This window comes from Knufia obscura, assembly GCF_036327395.1.
Source record: "Knufia obscura strain CCFEE 5817 isolate CBS 148926 chromosome Unknown scaffold_26, whole genome shotgun sequence".
Lineage (NCBI taxonomy): Eukaryota > Fungi > Ascomycota > Eurotiomycetes > Chaetothyriales > Trichomeriaceae > Knufia > Knufia obscura.
In genome coordinates, this window is record NW_027042712.1 from 24,142 (window position 1) to 50,509 (window position 26,368).

The 26,368-nt window shown below is 52.4% G+C and overlaps 7 protein-coding genes across 7 annotated transcripts; 5 read left to right on the forward strand and 2 right to left on the reverse strand.

Moving 5' to 3' along the window:
• Positions 1-2,449: 2,449 nt before the first annotated feature.
• PMZ80_011138 (uncharacterized protein) lies at positions 2,450-3,659 on the forward strand (the record flags this gene model as incomplete). Its single annotated transcript, XM_064879526.1, has 2 exons — positions 2,450-2,954; positions 3,004-3,659. The coding sequence occupies 2 exons, from the start codon at positions 2,450-2,452 to the stop codon at positions 3,657-3,659; spliced, it is 1,161 nt and encodes a 386-aa protein (XP_064724700.1).
• Positions 3,660-4,469: 810 nt separating this feature from the next.
• Positions 4,470-8,435, forward strand: PMZ80_011139 (uncharacterized protein; the record flags this gene model as incomplete). Its single annotated transcript, XM_064879527.1, has 2 exons — positions 4,470-4,474; positions 4,898-8,435. The coding sequence occupies 2 exons, from the start codon at positions 4,470-4,472 to the stop codon at positions 8,433-8,435; spliced, it is 3,543 nt and encodes a 1,180-aa protein (XP_064724701.1).
• A 2,375-nt stretch (positions 8,436-10,810) lies between these two features.
• On the forward strand, positions 10,811-12,616 carry PMZ80_011140 (uncharacterized protein; the record flags this gene model as incomplete). Its single annotated transcript, XM_064879528.1, has 3 exons — positions 10,811-10,876; positions 10,930-11,157; positions 11,735-12,616. The coding sequence occupies 3 exons, from the start codon at positions 10,811-10,813 to the stop codon at positions 12,614-12,616; spliced, it is 1,176 nt and encodes a 391-aa protein (XP_064724702.1).
• A 4,029-nt stretch (positions 12,617-16,645) lies between these two features.
• Positions 16,646-17,316, forward strand: PMZ80_011141 (uncharacterized protein; the record flags this gene model as incomplete). The annotated part of the gene is made up of 2 exons (XM_064879529.1): positions 16,646-16,690; positions 16,846-17,316. 2 exons carry the CDS (start codon positions 16,646-16,648, stop codon positions 17,314-17,316), a joined length of 516 nt encoding a protein of 171 aa, XP_064724703.1.
• Positions 17,317-18,793: 1,477 nt separating this feature from the next.
• PMZ80_011142 (uncharacterized protein) lies at positions 18,794-19,404 on the reverse strand (the record flags this gene model as incomplete). The annotated part of the gene is made up of 2 exons (XM_064879530.1): positions 18,794-19,108; positions 19,165-19,404. 2 exons carry the CDS (start codon positions 19,402-19,404, stop codon positions 18,794-18,796), a joined length of 555 nt encoding a protein of 184 aa, XP_064724704.1.
• A 633-nt stretch (positions 19,405-20,037) lies between these two features.
• Positions 20,038-20,500, forward strand: PMZ80_011143 (uncharacterized protein; the record flags this gene model as incomplete). Its single annotated transcript, XM_064879531.1, has 2 exons — positions 20,038-20,394; positions 20,444-20,500. The coding sequence occupies 2 exons, from the start codon at positions 20,038-20,040 to the stop codon at positions 20,498-20,500; spliced, it is 414 nt and encodes a 137-aa protein (XP_064724705.1).
• A 3,034-nt stretch (positions 20,501-23,534) lies between these two features.
• Positions 23,535-24,117, reverse strand: PMZ80_011144 (uncharacterized protein; the record flags this gene model as incomplete). Its single annotated transcript, XM_064879532.1, has 2 exons — positions 23,535-23,985; positions 24,083-24,117. The coding sequence occupies 2 exons, from the start codon at positions 24,115-24,117 to the stop codon at positions 23,535-23,537; spliced, it is 486 nt and encodes a 161-aa protein (XP_064724706.1).
• Between the last annotated feature and the right edge of the window lie 2,251 nt (positions 24,118-26,368).

The following is a 26,368-nucleotide window of genomic DNA, read 5'->3' on the forward strand; positions in this document are numbered from 1 at the left end:
AGCGGACGACTCAGCCAGGAACTTGTCTCTGCGTCCGCGCTTATGCTTTTCTTGCCTGTCTGGCTCCTCCGGTGTCATGACCTTGAGCACTACGATCTTTCGAGCTTGAGATTGCTGAAGGTCATCATGATCTGTCCCTCTCACCTTGGTCAGCTACATAAGAGGACAGCTCAGAGTGCCGGTCTGTCAATGGCAGCTCGAGGATGGCTCCAAGCTGACGTCCGTCGGCGCCGAACAATAGGCTCTAAGCGGGTTTGCCCTACGCGCCAGGAGGCCAACTACTGTGTGTGCCGCATTGTGGATCAAACCACTGACCTCAGCCCGCGCCCGTTGAGTCTGCCTCGTGGGCTCACGAGACCGTACGGAAACCGGATCAAGGCTCTCAAGTCGGCGCGCAAACAGCCGTCAGCCTGAAGGGATCGTTTCAGAGTGCTTGGGACACCAAGGGATCAGTCCTGTATGGCCAGGGTTGATGATGTGAAAACCTGCTAGCCACCGGGAAGGTCTCATGGCATCAGCGGAACGGCTACGAGACCGGCCACAGCGTGCCACAAGCTCCTGAAACACGCCAGCACCAGCCACGGACATGAGGCCATGACCCACCAGAATCCGAGGCTGTACCCACAGCATGGTGGTCCATGGTCCATGGTCCGTAATCCCACCAGAAGCTATGGCATAGTGCTCTGCTGACAGAGATCCCGAACATGGCTCCCAGATGTTGTTGCTGACCTCCACAAGAGTGCCAGGAGAAAGTCCAAGCCGTTTTCGTTGATGCACTTTTCCCATGAAGTGGTCCACCTGAGCTACCCTACCGGACGTGACTCCACTCACCAGCTTTATGCCACACGCTTCCTTGGGAAGCGGTTGACAGGTCTAGACATCGTGTTCCAATCAAAGGAACACGGCATGCCGTCCACCAGAAGTGGGTGCTGTACGTCGTGAAGGTACCACGAGAAACCGCAGCTGACCGCAGGTTGTGTCGCCCCTGCCTGCCACCATAAGCCGACGCCGCAGAACTGGTCGCTGTTAGGAGTGGTGGGGAATCAAATGTCCCCAGGAAAGGATCGATATTCTTCATCGGCACGCTATCATCAGACGTAGAGCCAGTCCACAGGTCTCGCAACCCAGCGATGTCAGCTGAAGCAGCTGTTGGACTTTGACGCGCACCCACGACCTCTGATGGGCTCTAAGCACTTCGTCTACCAAGCGTTGCCATACCACGCTGCAAAGCGTTCTCCGATGACTTCCAGAGGCTTCTTATAGGCCTCCTCCTGCACGCTGTCACCAACCTGAGCTAGCATTGTCACAGCCTCGGTACTGCAACAGACCGACCTTCTGGCGATGTTGTGCCATACGAAACGAAAGACGTTCTCTCCACTTCTACCGGACAGACAATCGCGACTTCTGAAACGTTGAGCCACTGACTCGGGCTCGATCCAGTGAAAAGGCCGATAAGATATAGGCCGGGAACCGTGGCGCTTCGCGAGATTCGACCCTACCAGGTACATCCGCAAATAGCTCTTGTGCAAGCACGTGCTGATGCAGTATGTGTGCGCAGAGGACGACAGAAGTCCTCATTCGCAGATTGCCTCTCCAACGACTAGTTCGAGAAATCGCGCAAGACTTCAAGACAGACCTGTGCTTCCAATCTTCGGCCATCGGCGCCTTACAGGAAGCCACTGAAGCGTACCTTTGTGCCTTGTTCGAGGATACGCAAGTTTGTGCTATCCACGCCAAGAGGGCCGCCATTCAATCCAAAGACATGCAGCTCGCTCGTCGGCTCCGTGGTGAAGGCATCTAAGGGGCAGCCGTCGCACATCGAGTGAGGGGTCAAGAATGTGACCGGGAGCAGTCAGCCTGGACTGGTCAAGTGTAAAACAGGAGGACCTTGAGAAAGAGGCAACAGGCTAGATTTGCCTCCATGCCTGTTATCCTGGCGATACTTGAACTATGTAGAGTGCAGTGGCATTCATGTATCTGTTCGCAGCATCGTCTGAGGCATTCGCCACCAAAGGCACTGCCGTGTACGACCTGTGCTCCTCCCTGCAAGCGATCTACCAATATTCAAGGCCGGCTTCACTGCTTCGGTGTACGAACGAAGTCAAGGAGACTATGTCACAGTATAGCTTGCCTCAGGCATCAACCACGTACCGGGCTCTCGCTGATGCCTACGTCGTCACAAAAGAGCCTTCAATCGATTGCTCCAATCCATTTCAAACGGTCGCTACTGTCTCTCTTGTCTTGGTGAGCTCCTGCCTCCAAGGGTAGGTCACTTGCTTGCGGAGAGCGAGAAGGGCGCAGATCTTTCGACAGTAGGAGCACTCGAGGACGTGCCAATGTACCATCCGACCATTCAGCATCCTCTGATGACATGCCGCACAAAGTAAGATGTGGCACGCGGTCAAGCCCACAGCACCTGTATCGTAATGGCCACAATTCTGGGTATGCGATGTCTAACGCCGTTCCCGCCTACTATTGCGACATTGAATCTGAATCTCTTGAAAGATATCGTCCGGGTGGCTATCACCCCGTCAACATCAACGATACGTTCAATTCTGGAAGGTATCGCGTTCTACAGAAGCTCGGATGGGGTGGCTACTCGACTGTATGGCTGACCTACGACTCGATCCAGTCTCGACTCGCCGCGCTTAAAGTTGTTGTCGCAGAGATCAGCGAGAGATCTAATGAAGCCCGAATTCTCCAACACCTTGCTTCGATTTCAGCACAGCATGCGGGTCAATGCCACTTGCGCAAGCTTACGGACTACTTTTTCCACGACGGCCCTAATGGTAGGCATCAGTGCCTCGTTTTCAGTGTCGATGGTGTCAGTGCTCCGGCCCTTGCTACTCGATACGGTAGGGACGCGAGACTCCCGGGACGTCTAGCTTGGGAGCTTTCCAAACAAGTTACACTTGCGTTGGACTGCCTCCATTCAAATAGTATTGCACATGGTGGTGAGTAGTGTCTTTACTGCGCTTTGATTCATGTTCTAAAAAAGTCGAGACCTCTACACCGGCAATATCCTGGTCTCGGATGTGGAGGGACAGTTCTCGGATCCACGCTTCTTGAAAGAACTGAAACCTCCACTCGGGCTAGATATCAATGCACGGCCTGGTTACCAGATTACGAACAGCTTCCCACGGCAAATCGTGGAGCCAGCTACGTTCCCCTTACCGGATGTCGATGGGCAAGTGCATGCAAGGCTTATTGATTTTGAGCAAGCATTTCTTCAGACTGATCAGTCGCTCGCAAAGGTCCGCACCCCTTTAATTTTCAGAGCTCCAGAGACGCTGCTCGATTCGAGCTGGGATCTGCGGATGGATATTTGGTCTCTAGCATGCACGATCTTCGAGCTTGTGACTGGACAGCCGCCTTTCGACGGCTTCATGCCGACGAAGGCCCCCTTGGTACTAGAGTGGATTGCAGTGTTTGGAGACGTGCCGAAGGAATGGATACAGCAGGCGGAGGTGGTTGTGGGCGATTGCAAGGATGAGGTAGATGGAGGCACCCTGTCAAGCTGGCTTCGTGAAACTTATTTCAACGGAGAGAGAAAGGTGGAGTTTTCTGGAGAAGATATTCAATACTTGGGCGATTTGCTTACCAGAATGATGCGTTACCGCCCTGCGGATCGATTATCGACTCAAGACATACCCCCTTAGCTGGAGTTTAGCACCTCTTGCGAAAGGTAATACTATGCGGCACGGGGGCCTCAGCTCTGCCGAACCTCTAGCCAGGCTCAATATGTTCTATTTTCATGCCTGCGTTTCGATATGGGCCTCACCGCAATAGTTGGCTAAGGAGACGGGCTCCATAGAGAAGCAAGTACCCTAGGAGATAGAGCCTCTGAGGGTAAACTACGTTGAAAGTGCAGTGGGACGAGACGGACGAATGATCAAGCTTCTAGCCCATCTTTGTTTAACCCTCTGGATGTTGTTTGAGGAAGCGGTATATCCATTCTTTTCCAATCTTAGTAGGGCCATTGACGATCTTGCTAACAAGAACGACCACTTCTCGAAACTGCGCGTGGTTGACAGCATTTCCTTGAGCCTCTGGGCGAAGAATCCATTGAACCACCTCTTCCTCTTGTTCCGGTGTCAACATTTGCCTGTGGGCGTTGGCATCGCGTCGAGATTGCTGACCACCGAGGTGACGGCTGAGGGTACTGTAGTTTACGCCATGGGCGGCTGCGCACTTGCGAATACTGGTAAATGACCCAAGCGCAACGTGTCACAGGCCTGAGCCAAGCTGATATCGTGTTCTGAAGGCATTGCGATAAATATTGGTGGTGTGGTAGCAGAATAATTGTGATAACCAGCAGTGTTTTGGAGTAAAAAAAGTGTTGCATTGGTACGGTGTTGCATTAGACCAAGGCGTACCTAGATAGAGCTTCTGGCTAGTGAGCTTGTCCCAAGGTACATGGACGACCAGCTTAGTACATCGTGGGCAAACAGACAAACAAACAAACAAACATGCTGTATCAAAATCACATCACCTCATGTTATGCTTAGAGCAATGGCCATATCTTCGTGAGGTATACGGATGGTCACGGACTGGTCCAATACAGTGCCAGGTCTTGTACCTTCGACTTAGCAGCATTGTGATTCATGACCCTCTATGGCTTCGATAGAAGCAAGACACAGATGTGTGAAATGGTTGGTCGTGACTGTCACACTAAGCAAAAGATGAGGGGCTTGGTAACGCCACGGGCGCTAAATGCTGGCACCACGTTGCAGAATAGGCGCTCCTCAACATCTCTTCCGCCGATGTGAAGCGTGGGCTTGTTCGCAACATCAGGTTAGCAAGCATGACAACGACGACGACAACAACAAGATTAAGATCACCATTACTAATCCCTTACGCTTTTGACCTCACGTTAAACATGATTGCACTGTGCCAGTGCTAGCAGTGTTTCAAACTGGAGTGCTACTGCACCTCAAGCTCTGCTTCTGCACATCCATCCACAGTTCTGGGACCATTTGCGGCAACTCTTCGGAGGAGCAATCTGGATGGCTGAAGTGGCCGCCGCGATTGGTCTGGTCGCTTCTATCGCGTCTCTGGTCGATCTCAGCGTCAAAGTGATAACGCGACTTAGCCAGTTCACTTCGCAGACAACGGACGTGCCAGAGTCTTTTCGATCTCTGACCGACGGACTCCCTCTCCTCACAGGCACGCTTCGAAGTATTCGGGCTCGAGCACAAGCTGGACATGTTCCAGATGAAATCGCTAAACATCTTCAAAGACTTGTGGAGAGCATCTCAGACGAAGTTCGGGCTTTACAACAATGCCTTGATCGAACCATACCAGCAGCCGGTGCATCGCGGGTCGAACGTGCATTGAAAGCACTTAAAAGTTTGGCAAAGGATGATAAAGTGAAAGAAACAATCTCAAAGATCCACAATAGCATCGGTGTCCTCGTGCTGCATCAAACCACCCAGAACGTTGACACCAATGATCGCATCCTTCAAGAGTTGGTTGAACTAAAGCCCAAGGTCTCGATCACACCACTCAAAGGGTCCTCTTTACCCAATGATAGTGCCTCTCATGCAGATTTTCAGCAGAAACTCGTGCGTTTGTTCAGGCTTGAGGATCGACCTTCGGGTGATGAGCCCTTGGCTGGCACTTGCACCTGGTCTACAACAACAAAACAGTACCAACAGTGGCTGGAAGATCCACAATCGGCTGTTCTCTGGTTGACCGGTTATGCGGGATGCGGCAAATCAGTCCTGACGAAGTTTCTGGTAGAAATTCTGCAGAAACTCGATCCATTGGACCCCAAGGCGCACGGACCGGACTCTGTCGTCCTCTTTTTTTCCTGCGACCGTGACCGCGATGGCGAGCTAGGCGCACAAACGTTGTTAAAAGGTCTTATTTCCCGCGCTCTCGGTCTTTACAACAGTCTAATCGAAGTCATCAAAGCCAGATACGAGTCAGTGTCTTTCGAGCAAGATCCACCTTTCGAACTACTTTGGAAAGTTTTCGAGACGATTATGCAGCAAATTGCGCACAGGCAATGTTTTATTGTGATTGATGCTTTGGACGAGTGCGAGCAGTATTCGAGCCTGCGCTTGCTGACCAAGTTCCTCAGCATTCTCCAGAGAAGAAGCATACTTCCAAAGTCCCCGACAAGAACAATCAAGTTCGTAATCAGTGGACGTCCGTATATCAAAACGCTGTGGAGCGCCTCTGAGGCGACGTTAAGTCATTACAATATTCCTCTCGAGACCTGTCCAGAAGGAAGCAGGAATGATATCAGGCTATTCATCAAGCACGAGGTAGACCTCTTACAACAACTGGCCATAGTGTCGCAGGAAACTGGAATAAAACTTAGGATGAGGTTGACCGAACTTGCTGAGAATTCGTTTCTATGGCTCAAAGTTGTTCTAGAGCATCTCAAAAGCGGTTCGGGCTACCATGAACAAGATGTGGAAGCACAACTTGCTGATATTCCAGCAAAACTTCAAGATGCGTATGCCAGATATCTTCCATCATTTTCGGGCGATGACTCTGAGCGTCAATGCTGCTATCTGCAATTGATGATGGCGTCCATCAGGCCACCGAGCCTTGAAGAGGTCGACCTGCTGGTTTCTGCGAATCGGCACAAGGTGTTTTCGGTGTCCCATCGGGAGGATCCTCGAGTGGTCGAACATAGCCTACGTCACAAACTCGGGCCATTGATAAGGATATCGACTGATGCTCACGTCTACTTCGTGCATCAGACTGTGAAAGGGTATCTCTCGAAGAAACACCAGGGCCCACTCCATCTGGCGTTCCACGACGACTCCCTCACTGAGAAATTTTGTCATTTATTCATGGCTCAGTCCTGTATCAACTACCTCCTCCACGAGGACCTTTCAACGGATTTGTTCCAGAACGATGGACTGAGCTCAGCAACCTCTGGAAGCCCTGTTTCGGCTGGAAGGCAACAGGTATGCGATGCAGAGGAAGTATTCGGAGCTTTGTTTGAGCTCCGAACGCCGGCATTACGCGAGGATCTTGTTTGTGACGACCGTACTTGTGCGCAAATAGCATGTTCATTTCCGGCTTATGACTATGCTGCAACCAACTGGGCCCATCACTTTTCTAAAAGCGAAAACGTGGCGCCGAAAGAACTTTGCCAGGCCGCGATGCAACTTTTGCAACATGATAGCCCTGTCACAAGAAACTGGTACCTTTATGCATCTGATGCATCCCACACCCAGATGCCTGGATTATCGGATGTCGATGAAGTTGTCCTCGCGGCGCTTCTGAACCTTCCAGGTCGTCTTGCTGTATTGTTGGAAAACACAAACATCTCCGACGAGTCATTGTCGACGGCCCTGTTCTGGGCAGCTTCTAAAGGCCAAGGCGGAATAGTGACACTGTTGCTAGAACGGGGCGCACAGGCAGGATCAATGTCGGCATTGCATGTTGCGATACAGGGAGGCTTCGAACATGTCGTCTCTTTGCTGTTAGGAAAAGGAGGAGTTGACCTGAATTTGTGCAAGTTTGACCAAAGTCCGCCTCTCATACTGGCTGCACAATACAACCATTTCGGGATTCTCGATATGCTTCTTGGTCAGCATGGAATAGATATCAACCAGACCGGTCGCTCGGGTAACACAGCAATCATCGAAGCCATTCGGTGGAGCTCGTCTGAGTCGATCACGGCCCTTTTGAGACATGATACGAGGGTGGTGAATGCAATTGATCGAAATGGTTGCAACGCTTTAATTCACGCCGCAAAGGAGGGAAACGAGTTCGCGATCAATAAAATTGTCCCTCTACGAGTTGCAAATATCGATCTCGTTGACAACCAAGGTAGAAATGCAATGTCGCATGCTGCAAGCAGGGGGAACTTGTTGGTTGTCCGAAGACTTTTCCATGCGCAGTGTTCTGTTGCTGCACAAGACACGACTGGTCGCAACGCGATTTCCTGGGCAGCAAGTAGTAATCTCGCGTCTCAGCGGCAGGGAAATGCGAAGATGTCAGTTTTGGAATATTTGGTCAAGAAATGTCCAACCGATGCCGACATAGAAGATGAAAATGGTTGGACTCCACTCTCATGGACGCTGCTTCCACCAAGCTCTTTGGACGCAGTCAAAATTTTAGTGGAAAAAGGCGGCGCCAACGTAAATAAATGCGATAATCCAGGTGGGAAGTCTCTACTCAGTTGGGCGGCAAGCGATGGCTTGCTTCAAATAGTGCAGTATATGTTGCAGGAGTGCGATGCAGACCCTAATGCTCAAGACCGAGACGGTTGTGCACCCCTTACCTATGCAGCAAGAAGCGGAAGAACAGATGTGGTTAACTTACTGCTCGACGATAAAAGAGTAATTGTGGATTTGTGTGATAACCATGGAAGAACTGCTGAAGCTTGGGCCAGATTGAACAGTCACCACGGCATTGCCTCACAGGTATCTGCACTTTCTGCGGAGCAAGCGAGACATGTTCGATGACTTGAATCATCTGAAGGAAATAAGGCAATATACAGATGCACACTTCAGTGGGGGTGCAAATTACAAGCTGCAAACGAATGCCATATGCAGTGTCCAGGAGAGAGCAACAGTGGTCGAACTGAGATAAGAGCTTCTAATTCTCCTTCTTGTGAGTTGCGTAGGTGTTGGTGAGCTGTTCGAGTAGAGCGTCCAGACATGCGACGAAGGAAAGTTCCCCCCCCCCCCCCCCCCCCCCCCCAAAAAAACAAACACTCTCCTCCGGGGGCGGCGTTTCTCCCTTGTGTTGCAGTTTCAGAGCGCGGCCCGATGTCTCGACAACGTTTTCACCCGTCTTGGCATCGACTGGAACAAATAGGATACTTGCCATGTCAGAAGTTACCCGAAGATATTACATCAAAGCTCGTCATTTACTTACTTAGATGCGTTGTCTAGTTGCTGGCTTACACGTTCCTGAACTTGAATGAATTGGTCCATTCCCCATTCGATCGTATCCCTGGAGAATTTAGTCTTTGCAAGATATCAACGATATCCACATAACAAACATTTTGTTCACCACACAGATGGAAGGTAGATTTGTGAAGTCTAGCGTTCCTGCCGTCTGAAAATCCTGCAAAGTATCGGGCGAAACAAGTAGAACGTTCAAGTCGGCAGTATGTGCGTCAGGAACTGATAAGCCGTTAACCGCGTTGCGAGTCGAATCTGCGAGTCTCGAACCTATCTCGATTTTGTTTTTAGGGCTGAAAAATAGTGGTTTTCTCCCTTGTGATTGCAACACCGGCATGACCTGATCATAGTGGTCGAGATCGGTCTTCTCGAATATTTCCAGCAGTCCAAGATCTATTCCACCCAGCTACGAAAATATTGCTTAGCACGGCACCTTGATCGAGATACCACTTACTTTGTAAAGCAGGTTTCCCGCAAATGTCTTTTTACCAGCATTGGGAGGGCCGATCAAGGCGATTTTACGAATAAGTTGACTATAAGACTGATCAGCAGCCGCTTTATGTGCTTTCCGAACGTGCTTACCTCATTTCTCGCGCTTCTCATAGCACCATGATCACTATTTGTGCTCGGTATGCTTTGGTAGCCTTGATGTAAGGGATTTCCCAAGACCCCGCTCACGTGATGCAATTGTCCCACGCATTCCAGCTCCTTGGATGCCGGACGCGTACCTCTGCTGTGGATCAGCGGCCAGTCACGCTAATCTACTTCCCAGGCCTCAGCGAACATAAGATCCGCGACTTCGACCTGTCGGTATGGTGGTAGGAAAGAACTTACATCACGAAGAGAATAACACTAATATATGTGCAGACAGGATGACGTGGTTTGGTGGCATGATTTGGACCACGCGCCAATGACCATGACATACTGCAGGCACTGTTGTCGGCATCCTCATCATCGGCCGCTTCGTCCACTGTCTGGTTGCTTCGGTAGCTGTGCCCTAGTCGCTGGGTGTGTTGGGTGGGACGGGCGCCGTCTTAGCGAAGTGTAGTTTTGTCTGAAGTGGCGGGCAAACAAAGCCGGCGAAGATGGGAGAATACAGCAATGGGTCTTGAATGCTAACAGCATTCTGGACATCCAAGTCAACCCTCTTCCTTCCGCAGATGCAAGTATTGGAGACATAGAAGTAGGGCTGTCTGAACAATGAAGGGCATGAAGCCATGGTTGCGGTTACCATGTGAGCAACAAGATAGTATCAGGGAAAGTTATACGTCCCACTTATATGTGCAGATGCAAAGCAGGATCGTGAGTATCAATGCCTGTGTGCCCGTCCAACCGGCACTCGATAGATGACTATTTCCTACAGAATCACGAATATACTTCTTCATGGGCCGTTGAAGGATGCCAGGTAGTAGCCCTTCTCATCCTGTTCTCAACACCAAGTATAGTCTATACTTGTAGGTTGTCCTTCGACTCTAGCAGGAAGCGGCAAGAGCTCAGTAAGTGACTGCAATAGGGGCTCACAAAGAGACCACAAGGAGAGCACAGAAAGGACCACAATTTCTTCAATAATCTGGGCAAAATTATAGCTAAAACATACAGCTTCTGTGACACAAATATGACATATCTTTCGTACTAGGTCAATCATGATACGAGAAGATTTAGCCAATCGCTAGCCCCCGAAGTGGGCTCCTGTCTATGATTGAGACGCCTCTTAGTGAGGCAAAGTTGTCTCTGAAATTATTGGTCACCTGATCTTCCGTGTGAGGCAACACGTTGCCCCGCCTATGTTGCGACAAAATTATCTGGCAGCGAGGTATATGCTCGAAATAGTCGATATTCTGCTCAGCAATTCTATCTAATATGTTGTCTAAGTATGATATGATCAGGCAACTTCAGGCATATCATTATTGAAATACAGCAACAATTCCAGAATGGTGAAGAAAATCAGATTCGATGATGCTTCCGACAATGAGTTACTCGAGGCATGCAAGAAAGAGGTAGTATGAGCAACGTCCCTCGCCGGAGCATCATAAGCTAATAACTTTCGCAGACAGGTGCCAGTGACAATAATGATCCTATATGGAAGATAACTACCGACCCTCAAATTAACAGCAGCTTTCCTGACAACACTATTGCGGTCGTTATTGATGTTCGGCAACAGATAGGTGCCTTGAGGATCTTCGAGAACGAGACAGGGAAATTTCTTGATGGCGTGGGAACAGAAGAGAAAGGCAAGCTGGTCATGATACTTTGGAATAAGAGCTGGAACTATGATACGGTAGGGTCTATCAGACTTGGGTACATACTTCCACGTTCATCATCCTAGCTGTGGCCGCGCCTGGAAGTACGATCTTGCGCATTCTGGAGTTATAGAAATGGTTACGAAAGGTGACGTGCTGCTGTTATAGGGATACGTTAACCAGATGTTTCCATTTATTTGATTGGAAAATGCAATCCTTTGAGCATCTTCCACGGTAAGCCTGCATGCGTATCCGGTCAATGTTTCTGGCAAAGCGTCAGCACAATTCAAGACTCTGGGAGTCAAACGGACCAGACTCTACTTGTGGTTCACACTCTTGGTTCTCCGAAGGTACTTCTGCAGGTTCGTCGTGTTGTTCAAGGGCTGCTTCGTTATTGTCAGATCGAAATTATGACTGTTATCTCTGCAACATTACAAGAATTGATGTTCTGCGTTTCCTCACGAATAATTTGTTCGATGACAGAACTTTCCCAGGATGATTTTCGATCTTGAATTTCGAATGGCAAGTCAACACGAACACGATCTCTGAAATTCTTTACTGTTGTGCGACCCAGTGCAACGGCACAAAGGATCGCCATTTGGAGACCTGCTTCAGTCTTACCTGGCTCAAGGCTGGCCACCATCCCAGATCGTAATATTCGACAACACCGGACACGCCACGGAAAACGCAGAAGGCTCTGTAGACCCCTACATGCACTACTTTCTAAACCATACTCATATTCGATACGTCTATGGCGTCGCCGTTTACGCAATCTCTAGGCGGCTGACATTCGCAGAATGCCAGAATCTTTTTCTTCACGTTGCCCAAAGGGAAGACATCTACGACTTTTTCTGGGCCCACCAAGACGTGGTTGTGATGCAGGATGAGACGTTATACCCATCGCCGTTCGAAGCAGTCGTAGCAGAGAAGCGAGAGCTCGTACGCAGGTTTGGAACTCGGTCTCCAAATTGGCCGATTGGCTACTTTGACTATGACAAGCTGGCTCACGTCAATGTGCTAGCTGCTGACGTTATTGGGTTGTGGGACATACGAATTCCTTACTATCCGAGCGACTGCGATTACTATGGACGTGCCCGGCGCGCTGGTCTATACATATTGGACTTCCCAGCCGCTCGCTTCTTCGACGTCGCCGTCTGTCTTACGAACCCTCAGGCACTCTTCGCATCAGCTGGGTGGTCCACCCGACGCAGACTCGAGTCGACTCTCAAGAGTATGGCTGTCTCTAAAGCCGCGGGTGATAAATGGTGGCACTTTTGGTTGTCTGATCGCAGGAATATTTGGCAAGGTAGGAATGCTGATGGCAGTCTCTCTCCCGATTTTGGTGATGGATGGCGCCAGCAGATAGTTGCCGGTCGAAAGTTTTTCAAGCACAAATGGGGCACTAGTGAATGTGATGTTTCTTGTCGCAACGAGAGCACAATTGTATCGCTAGCCGCAACTCAGGCTAGGAAAGTTTGGGATGCCGAAGCGGCTTAACGGGAGGTTGAGCCTGCAGTTTATTTGTTTGGGCATGAGCACCTATGCTCCTCAGCGTAGCACAGCGCAGCTGACTTTTGTGGAAACCGTGCAGCGCTGTGCAGTTTATGTTGCCTGATTTGCCTAATATTGAAGCCTAGTTGCTAACGCGGCGTATGTGCCAAGATGTCGCAAATCTGCATCGAGCTCACGGCTCCCTTCGGCCTAGGGTGAGGCCGCTGAATGGCATTATCTCTCCCATCTCCAATACCGAGTATGACCTCTTGCTGCTGCCCCTGGACTCCCCACGCCACGGTCCTGGGCCGAGCATTACTCTGTCCTCTCCATGGTGGGAAGTCTCCCATTGTTGCACCTCGTGATGATCCCTGTGATGATCCCTACATCCTGACATGATCGACCATGATCACGTCCATCGTCGAATGTTGACCTTCTTTCACCGTGGATTTCTCCCTTGCCAGGGACCTGGTCGCTTCGTGTGCGGGCGGTGGATCGCTGGGATGTTCCGGTTGACCGCTGCAACTGGTCGAGGGCCGCCGCAACATGTGATTGGTCTACAACTTATATCTACAAGAGGTGCGTATACTGTACGAAACCATCCGCCGTGAATGAATCGAGATCGAGGAATGGGTGGATTGAACCACCCGCAGCAATGGTTAGAATACTGCGCTTACAGTAGTTCACTCGACAACTTCAAAAGCCTGGTAACAGATTTGTAACACCCAGTTTTCTCTCACTTCCACTTGCTCCTTATTGGTCTGAGACGAGTACTCTGCTTATCCCGTTACCGTCCACCCGAGAAGCTGAAGCATCTTGGCTTCCTTGGCGTTGATTGTCACAACAAGTTGCGTGCATTATAAATGGGGAGGCCGCTTTTGCTCGCGGCTCAGTGACTTGCAAAAGTGGCCTCTCCAGTGACCTCTGCCGCAACACGTTTGGACTGTCCTCCGCCAAGATAGCCAAGGTGTCTGGCATTACCCGCCATACTTGATTCGGTAAGAGACATGCTTGCGCATCTGACCAATCTTGAGCGAGTGGGCTTGGCAATGCACTTACCAATACCACATAACGAATATTAGTGTCACGGCGCTAAGACAGGATTTAGTGCACCGCGTGATGAACACTATACAACACCATCACGTGGCAGCTGAGATGTGATGAGAGTATGGCTGCAGTCCTATCCTGACGCTTTGAAATACTGTACACGACAGTACAACAGGTCTTCTAGCATAAGTACAGCGCGTTATACATAGCTTAACACTAGACTGACTGAATATAAGAGAACGAAATTTAGCATTTTATAATAGCTGTGCATACGCTGTTCATGAACAGTATACACTCTGTGCTTGGATTATCTAAGGGTAAGTGCTCGATGCATCTCCTCGGCCTGCTCGTACTTGCTTTGATCACTCAGCACCTCGGCTAGGTTGTTCATGCCAGAAGCCATGATATGGTGCTCCGCTGACAGAGACCCATGAATATGCCCACCAGAAGTTGTTGCTGCACATCGGCAGATTACCAGGAGAAGGCTTTCTCATCTCCACCAGAGCTGGTTGCCGTTGACGGCACCAAATGCCACCAAGAACCAGTGCCGTATGCAGACCTTCGTGCCCCACGCTTCCTGGAGAAGCGGTTGCCAGGTCTGAAGAATAATGTTCCAACCAAAGGAGAAACGGCCTTCTGTCCACCAGAAGTGGGTGCTGTGCGTCGTGAGGGATGCCATCATACTCTGAACACTGCCGAGCCACAGTCAGCGTGGTGCGTGCACGATCTGTCACCGTCCTGGCCGCATCAACCTGGGCAAGAAAGACTCTCCTCGTGCTCCAACCCATCCTGAGTTCCGAACACGAGTGCAACAGCGTCGTCAAGAGCCATGAAGAAAGCGTGCGTTCTCGGGGTATGTCTCCCCGTGGTGACGGCGCTCCGCACGCCGGGCAACATCACGTTCTGCAACGAGGTCGACGGTGGTCCGCCATGTGTCACCGAAGACCTGGTATGGGAGACGGGGTGTCGCAAGATCCCGGACTCGAATGCCAAAGGCGACGTCGGTAGCAATATCAAGCTCGGCTCTTCCCTCCCTGTGGACGCACGATCAAGATGCTAACTGAAGGGTCCGACAGCTCGTCGGCGACAGTGTGTGCACGGTCTTCTTCGCAGAGAACTGTGGTCGCAGCGATCAGAACGTCTGGACCAAGTTCGGGAGTGGAGGGTATTGGACCGTTCAAGATGGTATCCGCGGGATCTACCGCTCCTACATGTGCGAGGAAGCGTTTTGCTCCGTCGTCACTGACATGGGCGGGATCGATCCCAGCCTGTGTGAGAAGGAGCCCTAGACGAGGAGGCTGGTCCGTCGTGGCCCAGAAGTCGAATATGCGTAGAGGAGCGATGGGCATTCTCTAGATTTTCCCCATTCGGACAAGCAAGGCAGATGACCTAGTATGATTCGATTCCCTTCGAGCTGAGCATGTCCTAAATTCTCTTTGCATCTTGCCGTTGGTGATCACCAAGCCAGCGCGTCGCGGGTGGAGGAAATCAACCGTCAACAACTCCATGGGGCGTCGATGTCAGCTGGATCGTCTTGTCAAAGGCGTCGCATCACCGTTTGGCAGCAGTCTCACTGTGATGTAGTGGTGTGTGGGAGGTCGTCGAGTATCGGCGGCGGCCACGAGACGAGCCGGTGTGGAATGGCATTACCCCTGCTGTTTCCAACGTCAAGAACGATCTCTTGCTGCTGCCTTGTGGACTCCGTGCGCTATGGTCCTGGGTCGAGCATTACTCTGTCCTCTCATGTTGCACCTTTCTGGAGGGCTCTACATGGTTCTGCCGTTGATGTGGCGACCCATGATCACGTCAATCGTCGAACGCTGGCTCTCTTTCAGCGTGGACTTCTTCCTTGCTGGGGATCTGGTCGCTATAGGTCTCGCGCCTTTGGCTTAGTACAGCCTCCATTTCAGGAGTCGAGGTTCGCTCGGTGTCGGAGAGGGTTTCATAGCCTTTGTCGTCAGTCACTGCATGTTTTGCCACCATGCCGCGGTCAGTCTGGGTCTCCATGCTCGTTGTGGTTGTCAACCAGTGCGACTCGAGCGCCTCGTGCAGTCCAGGAAAACAAAGCGAAAAGGAAGCAGGCTGAATTCGACGAGGCTGAGATTTTACGGATTGCAGGCACTTGTACTGTCCAATGCAAGAGGATGAAAATGTAACCGCAATGTAACCGCAATGGAACTGCTGGATATGTGAGGTCCAGCTGCAGCCCTGCTGGTTCGCACAAGCTTCTACGACGCGTCGACAGTCGCGTAATTGAGCTTCGCCATCGTTGGTTGGTGCTCATCTGTAGCATGGCCACCATCAGACCGCAGCATTGTTGACACTACTGACCCGCTTTCCCACGCTGTCCCAAGGGCTGTTCCAGGTCTATGTCACTTGGCCTGCAGGTCACAGTCATTCAAAAGGCCTCTTCGCGACCGTCTAAGTCAACCCCCAACCCGCGCCCACTCAATCTGCCTCCTTGAATTTCTCCTCTAGCTTCAATCGCTGAACGGACGTTCATTCGACGTCTGAGCCGTTCGCCCTCTGGACATAGCAAGAGAAGAGCGAGGACCTCTCCCACAGATGGATAATGAGTTGGCAGGGAAGAAAAATGACAATGTCAAACATCATGGTACAGGCGTCTTTGTGACGCGTCCTCATCTGGGAGCTACACTCTCCACCGTTCGGCGTCTGTCTCTGGCTTGTGCTTGTGGTTACCTTGATGGCCACCTGTGACCGCAAGTGGGCACTCGAGGATCGGCAATCAACCAGGCATACATGTCGAAGCACGCACGATTGACACCGGCGTGGTCAAAGGCGAGCTCCCTGTCCCAGTGGCCACACCGGCAGCGCTGAGGCGGCGTCATGGGGCTGTCCGCCGTGTCGAGCTGCGTTAGATGATTCATCGCGTTCGAGGGAGATGGCGATGTTCGGCCCTGTTGCCGATGTCAATTGAGGTCTTACCCGACATGGCGCTGACTTACGCCACTTGGCAACCATGAATCAATGGTGACAGCAATCCTTGGAGGGGTCAAGTCCCCTGTGCCAGAGGTGGGCAGAGGCTGATCCATGACGATGGCGCCATCCAGCACGACCGCCGTCCTGTGCTGCATTAGTGGAAAACGATGCAACGTCTCGGCGGTCAGGATGCAGGAGAGTCCTGATCTCAGGGCCAAGAGTCTCAATGTCGGCAACGTGTGATCCAGCACCAGTTGCAGGAGCGTGTTCAGGTCCTCTACTCGGTCGCGCCCGTACGAGTCGTCGGCTTCGATGGAGATGGCCCGGATGGTGGCGTGGGGACAGAGGAACACGCCCGGACGCTGGACAGTCTGGTGCAGAGCCAAGAATGCCAGCTGAGGGAAGTCGGTGCGCAGTTGGCCGACCACGTGCGTCCCCTGACAGAACAAGGACTGCAGTCCCGTGGCGATACGGCCAAAAAAGTCGTCCGATCGTGTGCCCACCACCAGCGAACCTCGAAGGAGACAGCATCGGATGGTGTGAGAGACGCCGGTGAAGGTCTCTTGGACCCGGCTCCAGACATCGCCCTGGACGTGCAGCTGCTCCAACTCAGTCAGAAGGGACAGGTCGACGAGCGGCCAGCTCGATCCGTTGGTCTGGGGGAAGCCACGGTGGACCGCGATCTGGAGAGTGCGCAGGCACGTCAGTGGAGGCAGTGATCCCGTCCACTGGCGCTGGGAGGTGCTGAGCGACAGGTGTCGGAGGCGGGTGGTCAGCAGTTGCTCGTGCAGACGGCGTTCGGGCAGCATCAGCTGCACGATCATGGGCCGAAACCACGCAAGCAGACTCCGGAGTGGCCAGACGGAGCTGGGCATTTCTATCCTGCAACCTGTCAGCCTCGACGTCGACGTCGACCTCGGACACGGCACCCACCGCAGCGTGCGGATCTGCTGGGCTCGTGGCAGCAGCAGCATCAACGACTCCCACGACAGTCGTGCCAAAGACGGTGCTCGCACAGACCCGGCTGACCTTTGTGGGCGGTTCCCGCAGGAGCAGGACGTGGTGTTCGCGGCGATGTCGAGCGAACGGATGTGGGGTGCCAGCATGGGTTCCAGCAGCGCGGCGATCACGCGGCGACGCTGCACGGTGGCGCTGACGCGGGTGGTTGGCCATCCGGAGCAGTGGACACATTCCGGTGCGAGCGGAAACGACAGGTCTCGGTAGACCAGCGCTGCTCCTAGACGGTGCCAGGTCCTGCTGACCCGAAGAGCGGATAGCAGATCTGCTCGAGGAAGCTGTTCGGTCAGCACAGGTCTCTGAAGTTAGTGGCCACAGCGGGCGCCCATACCATATCGAAAACCTGGAGCCAAATCTCATCCGGGAGGCACCGCGCCATGCTCGTCGTGATCGGATGTGTCGAATGATAAGCTTAGCCAGTACAGCACTTGACTTTGCTGGCCGAGTGTCTGGTATCATCGCACGGTGCAGTATATGAGAGCAGTTGAGGGACCACCACCGGTTTCACCCCGGGCATCTCGATCTGTGGAAGGCAATTGGCTGCACCTGCACTCTTCCTCGAGCCACAACTTGCTTTTCGACAGCGAAACATGACCGCCACGACGTCGATGGCGAGGCATTGTCAGACGATCCACTCGAGAACGAAACACACGATTATGTGTCGACAACACGAATAGGAGTGGTGCGGCCATCAGCCTCCTCGGCTGGATCTCCCAGATCACGTGCGTTGTTTGGAGGCCACCGAATGCTGTCGTTTCACCCATCCACCCAGGTCAGCTGATCCAGCCGGCTGCTTGGCGAGGGGCAGCAGATACCGCCAATGACAAATGTGCGAGCCCGAAGCGATGGCTGGCAAGCCGACGTCTGGCGAGCTAACATGACGCAGTATGAGTGAGCTTGACAGAACGCGATGGCCATACATCGAGCAGGAGGACCACTTCGTTGGCGTACAAAGCAGGATAGCGGTCACTTTGGACGCGCCACGACATCACGACTGGCACGGTCTCGACAACACGGACACGATCTACCTCGGTTGATACAGATACTGGCCAGCAGTACGGAAACCTCTATCTCTTATGGAATGCCTACAAAAACAAGGCGTGTCTGCGGTGTGCCACTAAGAGCAGACTCTCGTCCGTTCCTGAGCACGAGGATCGCTTAGGCCTCTGACATGCCCATCTATGGTCCCCGTATTCTGTCGCCCTCGGGACCCGGGGCGGCCTCTATCTCAAAGTCCGCATCATCGTGGTCAACGTCGAGGCGTCGCAGGGTGCCCAGTGCTCGGTGCACCTTTTTCAGGCGATCGACGAATCCCGAGTACCCGCTTTGTAGGCCTCGACCCTTGGACGTGGCGCAGAGAGGACTTGCAGCAGTCGTATCATCAGAGCCTTCAGAAGGGATATTGTCTGGGTCATCAGAACCGGTCTCCACAACTGACAGGTCTTCTCGGACTCGATGGACCTTGCGTCCGGGTGCTTCGACGCGCACGGCTCCCTGTCACCCACCATCAGCATCAGAGGGATGGTGGTCGACGGAAACCACTAGCTCACCACATCCTCGGGGGCGCCGATCCACTGTTCCTCCGATGCAAAGTAGTGGGCGTTGTGCTCGTCCTTCACGAGCAAGTAGACCTCGGCCCCGAACAGCGCACTGTACTCGCGGGCCTTCTTGACCAGGCCCCACCGGCGTCGCCGACATCGCTCGTACCGCGCTTTTTCGTCTTTGACCTGGCGGCTGGCGGCCCGCTTCGAAGCCTTTCGTTGGCGGGGTTTGCGGACCTTTACAGGCATGTGGGACAGTCGTGCGGTCAACAACAATGTGCAAGAGTGGCACTCAAGCGAGACAAAAAGGAGGCGAGAGTTGTGGCCACAGTTCTTGAGTGATGTCTGTGTCCTACTTGTGTGCTATGCGTCATCGCAGAAAATGGTGGAAAGGACGGCTCTTGGCCACCGAAACCTGTCATGGCGAGCCTTTCCGTTCCGTGGATGGATGGACTGCACTTTCTCGGTTGTTGCTGGTGGACGGTCATGCTTGGCCCCCTCGATCAACCGCGGCTGACCCGTGTGGAGCTCGTCACTACTATAGCGCGAACGCGTTATGACGGCTTTTGTCCATCGAAGTGGGTCGATCGGAAGTACGTGCATGACCTCTGACACCACTTGTGTTTCATACTTGCGGCGTCGCGGATCGGTTACAAGACCACCAGAACAAGTGGACGAACGGCGTGGGGTACAGACGGTTAAAGAGGCCCATCTCCCGGCCGCACAGGACCACCCCTCCGATCTGACTCGAACATCGCGGCTCACCATGGCGTGCTCGACCATGGACCATCTGGTCGACGATATAGACCACGTGCGTGCCGACCGAATCACACGGTTCGACCAGCCACCACGCTCCAACCGTTCGATGTGCAGCTGCAGCAGATGCATGCGTCCACCTTCGCCCTCGGTCTCCAGTCTGGGGCGATCGCAGCGCAGAAAGGCGTGCCGCGACCCCCGTACGAGCAGCGGTTGGTCGAGATCATCCGCGACAAAGCCTCGCTGACGCGAGAAGTACGGTTCTTCCGCACAGTCTACCAAGCGACGGAAGAGATGCAGGAGCGCATTCGCTCGGTGGTGCAGAACCTGACCCTCCACTACTACGTGCGGCCGAATGAAGCGGGCGAGGCGGATGGCGCCTGGCTGTCGCTGGCGGACGAGCTGGACTTTGTGCTGTCGGACTTTGCTCACGTGGTCGAGCTGGCGGCGCAAGACTGGATGGCGCTAGAACAGCAGCAGCAAGTACGCGACCGATGGAGCCAGGTCTAGGTTCGCTCGGTGCGTTGGATAGAAACCACCGGAAGTGGCTGGTGCTGGTGCTGGTGCTGGTGCTGGTGCTGGAATGTAGTGGGTTCGAGATCTCATTGATCTTCGACCAACGGATATAGAGCCTTGGCCCCGGCTGGGTGAGTAGTGTATGGGGCATTCTAGGTTGTCTATATGCGCCTGTTCCAATTGTTTTATATCTCTATGGCGGAAAGATACCTCAGATGAGCAAAGAAGCACGCAAAGATTTCTGAGAACCCGTCATCTACAAATCTCATTGCTGGTGAGACTCCGTAAATTACGAGATCATTATGTTCCACATTTGCGACTGTGGTGCCAGTTCCGGGATCGCAAGCCACATCCACGAGGGACATGACAACGTGCACTCGGGTGACAAAGTCCGCCTAGGGACTGTTAGATGTTACCGATCAGGTCTGGCTTGGACATCGCAGCCCAACATGGATTTTGCATGGCATGTCAATTTTCGATAACGAGATCAAGGACGATGTCTATGTCTCCGCGCTGTCGCAGCCGGCGCAGACCATGAGTTCTCCCCCCTCTCCCCACCCAAACGACCATCCATTCGTAGCGAACTTTGAATGCAAACAGTGTCTTTGATCTACTATGTTGTATCACTACAGCATCCGCCAGTTGAAATGGGCTTCCAAAGGACATTGATCAGATCCTCCTTTCGAATGGCTGAAACTTGAGCGCCTCGGCCTCCCGTCAGGTTGGAAGGACAGCTGCTAGCTCGAGGCCCCTTGTGTCACTCGCGAGCTGCCCCCGGATGGTCGCGATACGTTCAATGCAGCCACAGTCGCCTGTCCATGCATCGAGACGTCGAGAGCTCCTACGGGACCTCATTCCCCACACGTCTTCCACGTCTCTGTGGAGGCTACAGTAGTTTGTCAACTGGAGATGTTGTAACTTGTGTAGAGTAGCGTCGATGGTGTGTCGAGATATCTCTGCAGCCGGTGGGTACAAATCGACATCTCGCAGCGCACGTATCAAGCTACCCAATGTGAAGGCATCGCATTCTTTTCGCTCATACAGGCATCTAGATTGAGTAGTGTCGCCGTAGTCGTCGAGCACTTCCTGCAGTCGCCTTGCACAACGGGACACGGCATCTCTGCGCGATTGCTGCACCTTTGCTAGGTTTGGGTTAGCACCAACACAGACAGATGCACATGACTTACTGTCGAAGGAAGACGGCAGGGGGATTCTACATTCGTTGTCGCTCTCAACGTAGCATTTCTGTATTGTGGCGGTCACCACCCGAAACTGCTCAGACTTGCGCAGGACGTAACAGATGAAAGTCCAATGGTGGAGGTTTGGTGCCGGATGCGCCGGAAGTTGATGGACCAAGCGCTGGAACCATAGGTCTGTCTGCAAGATGGTCAACTCATGCATATCGTACATGTCGATGAGGATGCAAAGTTGGAACAGCATTTCGGCATCGACACGCGCAGGAAGATTGTGATATCGCGAATGCGCTATCTCCATGAGAAGCATGAACGCTGGAGCATAGATCTCTTCGAGAGGCACGCGTCGAATGGCGCCTGCGTCTCGGCATGCTTCTCGGAATTGGCCTGTAAGGAGCGCTTCAAAGTATTTGCTCGCCTCCGTCAGGTGCATCGCGGACACATGCAGCTCTATCAGAGATGACCTGTCGTGCCGTTCGCAAACATCCTCTGCGGTATCTTGTTCCAACACGTCTTCTGCAACTGCTTCGCCCACCTCAGATGGGGCATCTTCTAAACCTAGCCCATCGACTTCACCGTCGACCTCGGCGTGTTCGGTTTCGTGTAACTCGATTTGGGAAGGAGTGGCCGGAATCCTAGCTGCCTGTGTCCTTTCGGGGGAAAGCTCTAATAAGGCGGGATTGTTGTCCTTCTCTATCGGAAAATCGAAACCACTGGACCTCGAGTTCAACAACAAAATTAGATCCGCTTTTTTGGCAAAAATCTTTGTCTTCATCGTTTCATTCACGGCTGCCATGCTGATGTTGGGAAGTAAGTAGGGTGGAGCCTGCCTAGGACGTTTCTGCATCACCTAGAGGGGCACACGGCCCCATTCTTATCAGGTTAGCTGTTTGCTTCGCAGCACGAGCAAAGACTGTGGGACCGCTCCGTGGTCAAGCTTTACTCATGTTAACCAATGACCGCCTGCAACCAAAGCCTGCGCAACACCGCCGCCGTTCACCGGGTTCTCCAGCTAGGCCCCAATCCCGAACCTTGGCTTTAGAATCCCATCTATCAGTAAACAACTTATCAGTAAACAACTGCGATGGTTCCTAATGCTTGTCTCAAATTTTATAGATCGAATCACTGCTTACTTAAGGATAGCAAGGGTGAGAGGCTTTCAGGCGGTGCGATAGATAACACTATCACAATTTTGTATCTCCACCGCGCATCGAGATTGAATAACGCCAGAGCTGACAGACAATGTCGCTCTTTATGCGAAGTATGTGGCAGATGCCTCAGCTATCTTTGGGTTGAGAACCACCATACAAGTATTCGCTTTCATAAACAAAACACTCTTAAGCAGATCAAAGCCAATGCCAGCGTTGGATGTAGATTCTGTGCGTATATTGCCTTCACACTTCGACTCGATCACGAAGATTTCGACGGACACGATGATGCGCTGCTCCAAATGTCCCTTCCAGGCACGAAGGCGTGGAAAGGCTACCGTTTCATACACCCTAACCGGCGTTCAACAGATAGCTGGGATATCGTCAAGACCCCAGGCATAACGGCAGCGTTTACAGTAACTTCCTCAAGAACAGTGCAAATTCTGTTCGCTGCACTACAGAAGCTGAAGCAAAGCCCATGCTAGCTGACTTGGTCCTACGAGCTTTGACTAGCCGTCCCACGAGCGAACTCGCAGGATTAAATAGATGCCTCGTAGGCACAAGACTGAGTGCTCTCGAGTACGAAAGGCAACTACGTGAGGGATCACGAAACCCTTATATAGCTATCAACGTGATCAGCTTGCATTATGTGTCATGGCCAAGCATGCGAACGAACGAGAAGGTGATCCTTGTATACACGTGCATCGTCTCAAACATGCTGACAACACGACGATCCCTCCTACAGTGACTGACTACACTAACATTATCACTTGGTCATCTCCTTCCCTTGGAGTAGGTCGAAGGTAGGCACTTTCGATGTGTCAAAGTTGCCCTCGCCTCTGAAACGACCCTGTGCCGTCTTCTGCTCACAATGTTGCATAGACGCAGCTCTGACGGTTTGCCACTTCCACGTGGATATCCCCATAAGAGACGTATCCTGTGCTATCAACGCCAAAGCACTCTTTAACCAGTTGACACAGTTCCAGTCGAGGTTCTCGTTGACCACGGGTACTTGACGCAACTTTGCGGCTAGAGCATGCGGATCATTGATCTTGCCTATCATGAAACGGACGAGCATCATATTCGTGGCCGTTATTGACGTCGGTTTTTCTTCGAAGACCCATGTGCTTTGACCTGGTGCATTTTTGGCATGATATCGCATGCCGGTTGAATCGTTGTTCTCGTTCTTGGGCGCAACCAAGAGTGCCCAGTGGTATCTGGTAGACATACGTTAGCTTCGGTTTACTCACCCCGCCAAGGGTATATAACTTGTCTTCTTTGCCCGGCATTTTTGCTGCCCCTCCACGAACGTACAGCGCCACATAAAGCCGCGCTTTGTCGCTAGGCATTGGTGATTTAGACTGGGAGAAGGAGGTAGTGATGGACGAACGACAAGAGTGTAAGACAACAGCCTGAACTCTTTGTACCCGCAGATTTGCCGCCCACCGTCTGAAGCGCCCACCACAATGGGCTGTGACACACTTTTGGTTACAGACTTGCGTTGGACTAGCTCAAGCGCTCGACACGGGTTTATCTTCCAATTTCCGTGAACACCTGAGGCAGCATTGTTACTGTCATATGCTAGCCAATCTCTTTTCATTTTGCAGACTTGCAGCGCTGCACCATGCTTCAATAATCGCCAAAGTACCGGCGTCGAAGCTTTTCCCTCTCGAGCTCCCTCTCGAAAACATCAAGAAACCTATTGACTTCGTCTTGCCAGAACATGTTCTGGGGATTGACATGCCAGGCCGAGGTATATTCATAGTATGACGGCAACCCAATCGATGATGCCTGTGATTTGCAGGTCATCCACCAAAACGTTCAAGCTGCTCAAGTCGTTGTGAGCGAAACACACGTCTTCGTTGGTCCCGTCGTGCAATGCAAGAAAGTGTTGGACGTCTTCGCTGTGCCTTAAATCCGGTCCTTGACCCGATCTAAGATATGCATGAAATTGCTTCACGGACGCAAATGGACCCACAAGTCCCGACGGTCCTGGCAGCCTCTCATCGAGGAACGGACCGCCATCAATGGCAGCGACCAAGTTTTGGCCATGCGGACGAGGGAGATTGCGCAATTGCTGACAAGCGCTCCATTGCAATGTAGACTGTTCCATTGTGCTCGAAAGCACAGAAGACTTTAGACACAGGTATTGTCGTATGTTTGCGAATGTATTCTATCGTCAAAGCTTCGGTCAAGCGGACAGAGCGTCCAGATTTAATACACAAGTTGCTGGGGAGAAAAGTGACTCGTGAGGATCGTCGACACAGTCGCCCAATGGATTTTTCCGTTGCGAGAACGGCAGTGCGCCTCGGCAACGTGTTTCGCAACCCTTGAGCTGACTTCTTGCTTTGCGGCATGATGATGGATAGGAGTTGTGTAAGTAGTCTTCACAAAATGACGTAGAGATGTTGCTGACAGAGGGTGACTGCAAAGCTGGGTCGCTTAGGCTTGCAAACAGCCCATACTCAGCATAAGCAGGGACCCTAGCTGTCTGAATTCGGCTTTGACAGCGAAAGGGGTTTTGAACAAGCCATGACAGTCTCGCAATCTAGCAAACCAAACAAGATCGAATCCTTACAAGTACGATCAATTCAAATACAGCAGTTGCAGATGTAAAGAAGCAAGAATAAACGTCGTCTAAGTATATTATAGCGAGATGGACGCGTGCGTGACCATAAGGAAAATGAATTGTGACGCCAAGCTCGTCTTGTCACGTGGAGATTTCGTGCCCTGTGATGCTGTATCTATTAGATACCATTCGTACACTATGTTGTTCGCTCCTCTTAGTGTACCATGCAGTACACGTCGCCCTCCGGTTTCGATCAAGTCTTGGTCCCACTTCCTTCGTCAGTCCTCAGTACCTCAACTGCTGTGATCTACGCAAGCAGTCATGGTACACTGTTAGGGATGACTGCTCGTGATAAAATCTCGTGGTGGAGGTCACCTCACTCGGCCAGGGTCCTGCCGAGTAGTGCCCCGGACGCTTGCGTTTCGTCCCTCGCGGTCGACCTGGAGCACTTGTGCTGATCGCTGTCGCATCTGGAGGGTTGCTGTCCTCAGCACGAACTACGTCGTGTAGTGTGTCCTGTGAGATCCTCTGGAGTTGTGCCAGCTTGGTCGCCAACGATGCTCGCTTCTGTGCCGATATCGTCTGGGCATGGCACAGGTTCTCGAGTTGACTTTGGATCTGGATCTGGCATTTGGTGCAAGAGCACAGTGGTAGGTTGAGGTCTTTATATGCTTGAGGCACTGCCACTGTCGACAGAGGGACCAAGATGCTGTAGGACCTGGGTGCTGCCACGCCAACGTTGCCCCCCACGACCTCGTCCGAGACAGTATGTAGTCGTTCCAGCCTGGCCGCCAGCGAGACTTGCTGTTGTGCCGACCTTCGCTGAGCATCGAAGACCTGATCTCATTGTGCTCGAAGCTGGGCACAACAGCCAAAGCAGGAACACAAGGACATGCTCGATGCTGCGGCCATGGCGGAGAAGTAGACGGAAGCCAGGAGGAGTGCACCATGTGCGTGCTGCGTTTTCAAAGGTCGATAAATGGCTTGGAGGAATGACATCCACGTGGTCCCTCCGAGCATCACTTGCTGGA